This window comes from Myxine glutinosa, chromosome 4 (genome assembly GCF_964187855.1).
Source record: "Myxine glutinosa chromosome 4, kmMyxGlut1.1, whole genome shotgun sequence".
Classification (NCBI taxonomy): Eukaryota; Metazoa; Chordata; class Myxini; order Myxiniformes; family Myxinidae; genus Myxine; species Myxine glutinosa.
The window spans coordinates 177,968,374-177,980,607 of NC_136264.1; the positions used below are offsets into that span (position 1 = coordinate 177,968,374).

At 42.5% G+C, this 12,234-nt stretch overlaps 1 protein-coding gene across 2 annotated transcripts in view; it reads right to left on the reverse strand.

Annotated features, from left to right (window-relative positions):
- The window catches only part of LOC137425520 (coagulation factor VII-like), a 36,333-nt gene extending 24,655 nt beyond the window's left edge, over positions 1 to 11,678 (reverse strand). Inside the window, exons 1-4 of one of the 2 annotated variants that reach the window (XM_068114038.2) lie at positions 11,383 to 11,678; positions 9,748 to 9,884; positions 7,863 to 7,887; positions 2,587 to 2,697 (exon numbers count right to left, since the gene is read on the reverse strand). In XM_068114038.2, the coding sequence (XP_067970139.2) occupies positions 2,587 to 2,697; positions 7,863 to 7,887; positions 9,748 to 9,884; positions 11,383 to 11,461 (352 nt within the window). In that variant the 5' untranslated portion in view covers positions 11,462 to 11,678. The remainder of the gene's footprint in view (positions 1 to 2,586; positions 2,698 to 7,862; positions 7,888 to 9,747; positions 9,885 to 11,382) is intronic. The other variant, XM_068114037.2, reaches the window with a different exon arrangement.
- Between the last annotated feature and the right edge of the window lie 556 nt (positions 11,679 to 12,234).

Sequence of the window (12,234 nt, forward strand, 5' to 3'; positions counted from 1 at the left end):
TCCCCTGACATATCACGTGCCTTCGATACGGTCTGGCACCCCGCTCTGCTCTCCAAACTCTCCTCCTATTGTATCCATGGAAATCTCCACGCATGGTTTGTGGACTTCCTCTCTGGTTGTAGTCAACATGTGGCCCTGAATGGATTTCTCTCATCTCCCCTTCCTGTTCAGGTCGGAGTTCTCCAAGGCAGTGTTCTGGGCCCTGTGCTTTTTCTGGTCTTCATCAATGATCTCTCCGACTCGCTGGAAAATCCTCTCTATCTCTTTGCTGATGACTACACTCTCTGCCACTCCATACCTCATCCCTCAGATCGGCAGTCTGCAGCCTCCTCACTCTCTGCAGACCTGAACAAAATCACAGACTGGTCAAACATGTGGAACATGTCTTTCAATCCTGACAAATCTCACACTCTTACAATGTCTCTCCGAAAAGACCGACTGGACAACCCTCCCATCTACTTTCTCAATAATCCTCTCCAAGAAGTTATGTCACTCAATCTTTTGGGTCTCACAATCTGCCATGATCTTTCCGGGGAAAACCACATTTCCTAACTGGCCTCCAAAGCCAGTCACGAACTGGGCATCCACCGCCATGTGAAGTCCTTCCTTGGCACACCTGAGCTCCTCACCACATACAAGGCTTTCATCCACAGCTCAATGGAATACTGCTCTCCCTTCTGGGCTGGTGCTCCTGCCTCACACCTAGCTTGGCTTCACGCTGTTGAAACCAAAGCTTTCAGAATCATTGGAATCTCCCGCGATGAAGTTAACTCCGAGGGCCTTTCACTCACTCACCGCAGGCAGGTTGGTGGTCTTTCTGTCTTCTACCAACTCCTCTCCAGCCGAGCTCCCCCAGCTCTGTCTGTGCTCTGTCCCCCAAATATTCCTGCAGGCCACACAATATCTGCCAGCAACCCTCTTCTGGTGAACCTGCCAAAATCAAGACTCTCTGCTCACCTTCACTCTTTCATTCCTCTTTTCTCCCGCCTCTGGAACAAAGTCCCTCACTCTCTTCAATCCCACTGCTCCCTCCAGTTCATTAAAACAGCTGTTCACCACCATCTCTTATCTTTCCCCCATCCAAAACCTTGATCTTTTCTACCCCCGTTAATTCACCCCAGATCCACTTTTTTGAAATACCAACTTCTTTCCTGGAATTCCTTGCAGTGTCCTTGTGTTTTATACCTCTCCCACCCCTTCTCCCCCCCCCCCTTCCCATGCCTCCTCCCCCAAGCCCTCTCCCTCCCACAGATCTCCTGATGTCCCTGTTCTCTGCTGTTGTACTTGTGTACTTCCCTCTCTCCCCCCATCTTGTCTCCCGCTCCCTTTATTATATGTTTTATGTGTCTGTTTTTTTTTTGTGATTAATGTTAGCTCTTACACGAGCTTCACCTCAGCCTTCAAAAAGTGATTCTTCACCATTGAGTGATATGGCCAACCAGGCAAAAGTCTGCTCTCTACTGAGTGCCGTTCTAGTTATTATTATTAATATTATTATTATTGTTAAAGTATTATAAGTTTTCTCATAATTTTTTCTAATAATTTTTATAATTGTATAATTATTATATTATTTTGAATTAATAATGCTATTTAATTTTATTAATTTTTTTTGAATTTTTTTTATTATTAGAATTTTTATTAACTAGGGCATTGCCCGTACTATATCTATATCTAAAATTATATCCCCCCCCTCTATTTACATGAAATGGTTTGGTCCAAAGCGAACGGCTTGCGAGTACGGTGACAATCCCCCCCCTCTATTTACATGCAATGGTTTGGTCCAAAGCGAACGGCTTCCGGAGTTTGGTAAAGAAATCGCCATCGCGTGCACAAACGCGCAGGAAAGCGAATGAATCGCAAATTCGGTTTTATTAGTTTTAAAACATAGTTTAACGCCAACATAGTTTGCAAACGTGAAATAAATGAATACGCTCTCAAATGTGCCATCCGAGGCAGAGTGTGTCCTCCACGTTCGGCACACGCGATCGTTCGCTGCTCTCTGATTGGTTGAATCGTTTTTTGGACATAGCTTGGTAAGTAATTGTCTGATTAATATGAAACCTTGAAAAGGCACATCCTCGGGTCCCCAGCAATATACCTGGCAAGTTAAAAGTATATCGGACCCGTGGTTGTCGAGAAACAGCGGTCACAGACAAACGTACAGACGTACAAACGTACAGACGTACAAACAGAGATTACTGGAATTATAGATAGATATCTTTTATTTTCTTTTTATTATTATAAGTTTTATATTATTTTACTATTTGTTTTATTCTTATCCTTCTGCTTGTTGGGTGCACCCTTTATCAATTTGTCCTTTCTTATTGTACCATTTGTCTGTGTGTGCCTTCTTGTTGTCTAACCTGATTACCTTTCCTTTGCCATGTCTGTCTGGACCCTTTCCTTTGCCATGTTTGTCTGTCTGTTCAACCTGTTTGTTTCTGCTTCATTATCAATGCATTGCCCATCAACCTTTGTCTTCCAGCTTCCCCATGAGCGAAGTCTCCTCCCTCATCAATATTTACATTGATATTTAGTAGAGTGATAATTTACTATTTTAAGAGGTGAAAGCAGAGAGAAACTTGCCGATCTGACAGTTTTCTCCAGTGTAGCCTTCAGAACAGAGGCAGGTGTAGGAGTTGATTGCATCCAGGCAGGTGCCTTTTCCGCATGGCTGGATCTCGCACTGGTCTCCATCTGGTAAGAACAAAAACAATCCCTCTTGAAATAACTTATGGTTGAATTATCATATCAATAATTTGTGTGTATTTGTGTGTATTAATTTAAAGCTCCTTTTATTGTTAATCTAATGCTTTCGGAATAGAGGTTACTGTTCAATAATATTGTCGTGTGACTGCTCTCAGTTAATACCGGGAGCGTCACGGATATTAATCAAGCATTATTTGAGGCGTTATTCAACAGTGGATGTTATATCTATGCGCGGGGAGAAGAAAGAAGAAGAAGAAACGGGAAGCTTTTACCTGTCGGTCACGCGCGGCAGCCTTCCATCCTGTGGAAATAACTCAAACGAAAACGGAATGAAAGTTTACAAAAATAAACAGGTATATTACCACGGATGCCGATAATACAAAATAAAATGCACTGGTTACCAACTATGGTTCCTATTCGGAGCGTTCCCACACCAGACGTATCACACAGACGAAGGGAAAATAAAAGGAAAGGAATGGGTGTGTAAATTATCGTGCACTCAGCTCGATTGGCGCCTTGGCAGCGATCGTCCAGTCCTAGTGTGCACTCCGGACGTGGCTCCGGTGTTGGCAGGAAGTAGGCCTCAATCCGCCTCGTTCGCGCATTGCTAGGCCTCACCGGCCATCCCGCTCACCCCGGCATTATGGTGTTCCAGCGGCAAGCCGCCGTCGTCCACACGCAATCGCTCGTGATGTCCGGAACCAAAGGAGAGAGTCGATGGCGGAGGAAGGCGTAAGGGGCAGCAGGAGAAGAAGGGAAGAGTCCGAAGCAAGGAGAAGGATGTCCGGGCACGAAAGGATGCAGAACGAGAGGGGAGGTCCAAACGAGAAGGGTCCAGAATGAGAAGGAGGTCCAAACGAGACGACAAAATGCCGGCTAGCAAGTCCTTTTATCGCTCGTCTCATGACGTCACTGGCACTTTTTACCAACCCCTGCAGGCCACCGCTACATTGTCCAGCTCTCCACCAATGCCTGCAGGCCACCCTTCGACGCCATCGGCCTGCCCTGCCAATCAGTCCTCTACTTCCCTCTCAGCCTTCCCTCCACCAATCCGCGGGAAGCTTCTTGCCCCGCCCCTGGCCAATCACCAGTCCTTTTTTACTCTGCCAATCGGCGGCCTTCGTCCTGCCTCGTGTCTTCCTTCCACCAATCAGTGGCCAGCTTCTTGCCCCTGCCTTGACCAATCACGAGTCCTTCTGGGCGTGGCTCTCGGCCTGCCGGAGCGATGAGTGTTGCTAAGCAAGTTGGTGATGTAGCTGGCTGCGGTTCTACCAGCAGTGCTCTGAACTAGCTTCCGGTGAGTTTTATTGTGGGGGGGGGGGGGGGGGGGGAATTCAAGTCGTATGTGTGTGTGTTATTGGGCCTTTCCTGCTCTACGTGTCTAGTGCTTTGCCATACGGGACAAAGGATAGGTCACAGGTCTCACGGACAGGGGAATTAGCATAATCCCTACTCTAGTTAGCACAAGGATCATCCTTGTATGATCACAAAGATACACTTACGCAAACAAACCGCCTAAACAAAATTACATGTGGGTTTCCCTATCACGATAATCGGAGCATGATACCTACACAGATCTACCTGATCTATAAATCACTCTACCCCAAAATGCATAACAATATCATTCTAAAATCAGGTAATACTCTGTTTGTGTGTATGTATGATCATTATAGAATCAAAACAGGCAGACCCAATCTCCACTAAATTTTCGTACGTGCTTGGAGTACCCAGGGTCATGTCATGGGCACAAAATACATCCACCGTCACCTTCCCCTGACGAGAATGGGGAGACGACTTACGGTTTTCGCCTGTACATGGTGAATAATGAATGCAAGTGGTTTAACCACTGATTGCTTCCGGACGGAGCAGGTATTCACACCTTTTTTCGCGCACAGAGGGTTAGGGTGTTACTATTACTAAAAGGAGACACACATCCACTGTCCGTCACACAAAGAAGCAGGACCTCGAGCAGGGAGTGGGCATTGACATCATATTTTGCTCCCGCTTGGTTCTGGTATGGTGATTGCATTTGTGAGGAACAGCTTTTTGGAAAAAGTGTGTTTTGTTTGGAGTGTGTATTTATTGCCTCTTTGATAGCCATTTAGCGTTCTTACCTCCGCCACCAAAGGTGGATGGAGGTTATGTTTTCACCCCTGTCTGTCTGTCTGTCTGGCTGTCCGTTTGTCCGTTTGTGAACAAAATATCTCAAAAAGTTGTGGACGGATTCGGACGAAATTTGGCAGAGTTGTAGCGTGTGTGACAACGACGAAATTATTAGATTTTGGTGAAGATTCGGATTTGGATCCGGCTACTAGAATTTTAAAAGTGATTCTTCACCATTGGGAGATAGGGCCAAAAACGATACATAGCAGGATATCTCAAAAAGTTATGGATGGAGTTGGACGAAACTTGGTGGCCAGATTGTGTGTCAGTGTGTGTGACAAGGAAGAATCGATTACATTTTGGTGAAGATCCGGATCCGGCTAGTAGAATGTTTTAAGTGATTCTTCACCATTGGGGTTATTGGGCCAAAAACGATACAAAGCAGGATATCTCACAAAGTTGTGGACGGATGATTTTGATTAAATGTGATTCTGCATTGTGATTTTATAGTCTACTCTAGGATACAAAACCTAAACTGTTCACCTGTGGAGGTATGCTCGCTACTGAGTGCCGTTCTAGTTACCCACACCTGAGGAGAGGATATTGCATATGAGTCCGTTTGTTACTTGGCAAAATGTTTTGTTTTTTTGCAAGTATGTTGATCACTCCGGTTTGTGTGCTTGTTTGTCTGTTTCACTCACTTATACTTGCCTACAGGTCACAATTTTAAACCGATTTTCACGAAACTTCACCAAATGGTAGAGTTCGTAGTCCGACAAAATCCTATATATTTTTGAGGTCAAAAGGTTAAAATGTCAGCACAGGCTAAAGGTCAACCACTTTTTTTTCAAATTTCTAAAATCCTCAATTTTAATCCGATTGACTTGAAATTTGAATAGGATTTACATATTGGCTAACTGAATTCAACCACCAACTATTTTTGAGATCAGTGTCGGCCAAAAGGTCAACATAGGCCAAAGGTCAACCACTTTTTCACATTTCTAAAATCCTCAATTTTCATCCGATTGACTTGAAATCCGAATAGGATCTGCATAACAGCTTACTGAAACCAACCAGCAACTATTTTTGAGGTCAAAATAGGCCAAAAGGTCAACATAGGCCAAAGGTCAACCAGTTTTTTTCGAATTCCTAAAATCCTCAATTTTCATCCAATTGACTGGAAATTTGAATGGGATTTTCATATAAGCGAACTGAATTCAATCACCAACTATTTTTGAGATCATCGTAGGCCAAAAGGTCAACATAGGCCAAAGGTCAACCTCTTTTTTTGAATTTCTAAAATTCTCAATTTTCATCTGATTGACTTGAAAATTGAATGGGATTTTCATAGCAGTTTACTGAATTCAACCAACAACTATTTTTCAGACCAACATAGATCACAAGGTAAACATAGGCCAAAGGTCAACCACTTTTTTCATACTTCTAAAATCCTCAATTTTCATCCGATTCACTTAAAATGTGAATGGGATTTACATATCAGCTAACTAAATTCAACCACCAACTATTTTTGAGGTCAACATAGGCCAAAATGTCGACATAGGCCAAAAGGTTAACAACAATTTCAAATTTCTAAAATCCTCAATTTTCATCTGTTTGACTTGAAATCTGAATAGGATTTGCATATTAGCTAAATGAATTCAACCACCAACTATTTTTGAGGTCAACATAGGCCAAAAGGTCAACATAGGCAAAATTTCTAAAATTGTCAATTTTCATCAGATTAACTTAAACTTTGAAGACGATTTGCATATCAGGTCACTGAATTCAACCACTAATTATTTTTGAGGTCAAATGGATGCTCTACTGAGTGCCATTCTACTTTGTTCTGTTTTGCCAAGTGTCGCTCTTTGAGTGATTTTTCATTTGTCTGTCTGTCTGTTTGTTTGTCCGCACAGAATAAATATGATTTTCTCTGCAACCGTTGGTCCGATTGACAGGAAATTTTCACCATAGGTGCAACTCCACATGTAGAATTTTTTAATGCTAATTATGACGTCATCTTTCACGTTGTTCGGCCGCCATCTTGGAAAAACCGAATAAAATTGCACCTCTATATCACCGAAAGTGCTGAATAGAAAAAAGACATGGCCCATTGTAAAGAACTAGCCATGTGAAATAACATATGTTAATGATGATGTCATAGGTCCCTCCATTATGAAGTCATAATTATACAAGTACAAAACTTCATCCGATCAAGATGAAATTTATTGAGCATTATCCAACGATAAATTGGTGGAGAAAACAAAATTATGACGTCATCGGTCACGTGGTTCAGCCAACATATTTGTTTTAACACAAAAGCCTTAAAAACCACTGAAAACATATCCTTGTGAGGGTCTGCAATCTCTGATTGCTCTTTCTTGTTTCATATGTTTTCACGGTCATATCTGCTCAGAGTTATCTTTTTTTTCTCAACTTTCTCATTTTGACACGTAGTTTTGCCACAAGAAGTTCATGATCTGTAACACAGTCTGTGCCTGGCAAAGTATTGTCAGGGAGCACGGCACTTCTCCACCTGTTGATTAGAATGTCGTCAATCTGATTTCTGTGTTGCCCATCAGGTGAAGTCCATGCGTGTAGTCTGTGCTTGAGATGTTTGTACCATGTGATTGAACCACACAGAACTCCAGCATTCGCTCCCGTGACTCATTTTGGTTACCAAGTCCCTGCTTTACTGCAATCCCTGGTACTCCTGCTTCTCCAATTCTTGCATTCCAGTCTCCCATAATAATTAAAATATCCCCTTTAGGTGCCTGTTCTACGAGTTCATGCAACTTTTCATGAAACTCTTTCACATTTTCTTCATCTGCTGCAGAAGTTGGAGCAAATATCTGAATGCTGGTGATGTTCTTCCATCCTCACTGGTATTAATCTATCATTGACTGGGTTGTATCCCAGTACATGCTCTGCCATCTTCTTATTGCAAATCATGGACACTCCATTTTTTACGTTTCATGACCAGAAATGAACACTTTGTAATCGTCAGATTGAAGAAATACATATTAAATATCAATAGCCAGGTTACTTACCAACCAGCTTGTACCAGAAAGATTTCTGGAAAGACAAAAAGGAAGTAAATACTGTACATCTAAATAAATCTTTTTTTGTTTTTAACTACAACTGCTTTTGTCAATTTGATGTTAAAAACAACCTATTTCATGCAGAAACCATCGCACACGCTAGGTTTATCCTTTTTCATCACCTGACTGCTTCTGAGTGCTGGAGGTTGGCCAGAAAAAAACTTTCAGCCCGCCGCCCAAACTTCATACAATAAATTATTTTATATGTAAAATATATACGAACAAAATCTAAATATTTCGGGAATGTCATTCGTACTCTACTCTGGAAAAAGCTTGTAACTTCATGCAAGCGTTAATGCACATCTTGGAAGCTTGGGTGCAAGATATTAAATGTAAGCATAATAATTAAATTTTTGCTCAATTGTTAAAGTATCTTTCAAATGCAACTGAAATACACCTCTGACTCTCTCGCTCTCTCTGACTCTCTCGCTCTCTCTCTGACTCTCTCGCTCTCTCTCTGACTCTCTCGCTCTCTCTCTGACTCTCTCGCTCTCTCTCTGACTCTCTCGCTCTCCCTCTGACTCTCTCGCTCTCTCTCTGACTCTCTCGCTCTCCCTCTGACTCTCTCGCTCTCTCTCTGACTCTCTCGCTCTCTCTCTGACTCTCTCTCTCTCTCTCTCTGACTCTCTCTCTCTCTCTGACTCTCTCTCTCTCTCTCTGACTCTCTCTCTCTCTCTGACTCTCTCTCTCTCTCTGACTCTCTCTCTCTCTGACTCTCTCTCTCTCTGACTCTCTCTCTGACTCTCTCTCTCTCTCTGACTCTCTCTCTCTCTGACTCTCTCTCTCTCTCTCTGACTCTCTCGCTCTCTCTCTGACTCTCTCGCTCTCTCTCTCTCTCTCTGACTCTCTCGCTCTCTCTCTGACTCTCTCGCTCTCTCTCTGACTCTCTCGCTCTCTCTCTGACTCTCTCGCTCTCTCTGACTCTCTCGCTCCCTCTCTGACTCTCTCGCTCTCCCTCTGACTCTCTCGCTCTCTCTCTGACTCTCTCGCTCTCTCTCTGACTCTCTCTCTCTCTCTGACTCTCTCTCTGACTCTCTCTCTCTGACTCTCTCTCTCTGACTCTCTCTCTCTCTCTCTCTGACTCTCTCTCTCTGACTCTCTCTCTCTCTCTCTCTCTCTGACTCTCTCGCTCTCTCTCTGACTCTCTCGCTCTCCCTCTGACTCTCTCGCTCTCTCTCTGACTCTCTCGCTCTCTCTCTGACTCTCTCGCTCTCTCTCTGACTCTCTCTCTCTCTCTGACTCTCTCTCTGACTCTCTCTCTCTCTCTGACTCTCTCTCTCTCTCTGACTCTCTCTCTCTCTCTCTCTGACTCACTCTCTCTGACTCACTCTCTCTGACTCACTCTCTCTCTCTCTGTGTGTGTGTCTCTCACTGCCTCCCTCTCTCTCTTTGCCCCTCCACCTCTCCCATGACCCCTCTCTCTCTATCTGCCCCCCTCTCTCTACCCCTCTCATGCCAAAGGTGCTTGCCTTCCCAGTGACGTCATCAATATGTGTGCCGTCCATCAAATGGACGTTAAACTGACTGTCCCTTCTGTCAGAATTAGTTGGTGGACGAAAAAGATCCGATTGTGTCCTTTGCGGAAAGTAGGCAAGCTATCTCCGGCATTCTGAACAAATTCCTGCTCTACGTATAGTGCTGGGAAAGCAATGGCAAACCACCCAGTATAACATTTTACAATAAACTGCTTTTGTAGCATCGACGCTCTGTAAAGAGTATGGTACATTATAAACATCTTATTTCAAAAGACACAACTTTTCTCAAATATGACTTTGACATTTAAAACTGATCTAATTGTGTTTTTTAGTTGAGTTAACAATTCTCCTGAACTCACTGCGCGTTCCACGTTGCCAATGACTTGTCGCACCATCTCGAAAGTACAACGATGGTGCACGCAGAGTCTGCGCAGCAGGTTGGCGTGCTCTGGGACTGACTTGAACACGCCGTCATCATGCGCCGAGCGTCCCAAAACTGTCAACACCACATCTCAGGTCACAACAAAATCCGAATGTGTTCTCACTACTATATTACCTCCACCACCAAAGGTGGATGGAGGTCTGTTTGTTTGTCAGTCTGTCAATCCCATATAGGTCACAATTACAAACCGATCGTCATGTAACTTTACCAAGTTGTAGAGGTAGTCACAACTGAAAAGCCTATTGATTAGAGGTCAAAGCTCAAAGGTCATCTTCAAGTCAAATTTCTAAAATCGGCATTTTTCATCTGATTGACTTGAAAGTTGAACATGATTTGCAAATTAACTGAATTGGGAAACCAACTATTTTTGAGGTCAAAGGGTCAAAGGTCAACTCAAGGTCAAACTTCTAAAATCATCAATTTTCATCTGAAAATCGTAAATTTTCATCCGATTGATTTGAAAATTAAACAGCAATTGCATAGTGCCTCACTGAATTGGGAAACCCACTATTTTTGAGATCAAAAGGTCAACTAAAGGTCAAACTTATAAAATCATTAATTTTCATCTGAAGAATCATCAATTTTCATCCTATTAACTTGGGAAATTAAACAACAATTGCAAAGTGCATCACTGAATTGGAAAAGCAGCTATTTTGAGGTCAAAAGGTCAAAGGTCAAACTTATAAAATAATCAAATTTAATCTGAAAAATCGTCATTTTGCATCCGATTAGCTTGAAAATGAAAGAGCGATTAAGCAATTACATAGTACATCACAGAATTGGGAAATCAACCATTTTTGAGGTTAAAAGGTCAAATGTCAACTGAAGGTCAAATTTCTGAAATTATCAATTTTCGCCTGAAAAAGAATAAATTTTTATCCGATTGACTTGAGATTTGATTAAGATTATAAGTTTTTATCTTTTGTGTCCATGGCAACTTTTTCCTTGGGGTGGGGTGGATTTTGCAAGTATCGTGCTCTGCATGACGTCTTTCTTGTTTTATTTGGCTGTCTGCCTGTTTATTTGTTTGTGAACGGGATATCACAAAAAGTTATGGATGGATTCGGACGAAACTTGGTGGACATTGGACAGGTTGGGTGTTTGACAAGGACGAATTGTTTCAATTTTAGTGAAGATCCAAATACGGATCCGGATACAATAATTCTTTAATTATTTAAGTGATTCCTTCACTATTGAGTGATGGGGTCAAAAACGATATAGAGCATGATATTTCAAAAAGTTGTGGATGACTTATGACAAAACTTGGTGGACGAGTTGGTTTGGTGACAAGAAGAAGCCGATTATATTTTGGTTCAGGTCCAAATCCAGATCTGACCTATCAGTGGGATACAAAACATAAACTGTTCAGCCTGGCGGAGGTTTGTGCTCGACCGGGTGTTTTTTTCGTTATAATCCTGATTTTGTGAATGTTTACCACACCACGTACATATCCAATCATCCCAACATTCCAAAGCGAAGTATTGATCTGATCTGGGATTCGCTCATAACAGCAATGCAAACACAAAACCCCGTCCAAAGAAAAGAGACCCACCAGCGCCTTGTGCTGTTAAGGAGACCCCAGCAGAGAGGGCGAGGACCAGAGGCAGCGAGAGGACACACGTCGCCGCCATGATGGACCCTTTTCAAACTATTGAGTTTGTCTTATCATCAACAAACAACACAGGAATTTCACACACGAAGGTACGGAATCACTCCCACAAACAGGGTTACTGTGACGTACTATACATGTTAAATGAATGAATGAATGAATGAAAAAATTAATAACAGTACTTTCCTTAGGATCCATATAAATACTGCTTTAAACAAGTCCAAGAGTTCCCCTCTTCTGGGATCGGCCTCGAAAAGTTTTGGATCAAGTCTTTCACGAACCAGTTGGCCAGACATGATGTTTGACCAAAGGTGGCAGTAACATTTGTTCAATGTGCCGGCGATAACTCACCTACTCTTTACGAAAGACACCCTGGTATATTTAACGTCCAGTGCTGGCACATGGAACACCCGCCTTAACATCCATCCACTGATGAATCACCCTGCCTGAGATTCTGGGAAACACCAGGGTGGCAGTTTGTAGCTGAGTCGACATTCGAATCCAGGCTGGACTGTTCACATACCTAGCTTCTATAAGTAAGTCTTCCCGCCCAGATAGCTGTACTCTAGGACAATATGTACCTACAGTCACGTGAAAAAGTAAGTACACCCAATGTTAAGTTTTGACTTTTTCAACATATTTCAACATACAGCTATTTGATCTTCATTTCAACAATATTGATAGATAAAGGTGATATAATATAACAAATATCATGAAACATTTACATTTTGTAGTCCATTGCATAATTTAAATAAACATAAATGCAAGTTTCGCATGTGGAAAAAGTAAGAACAC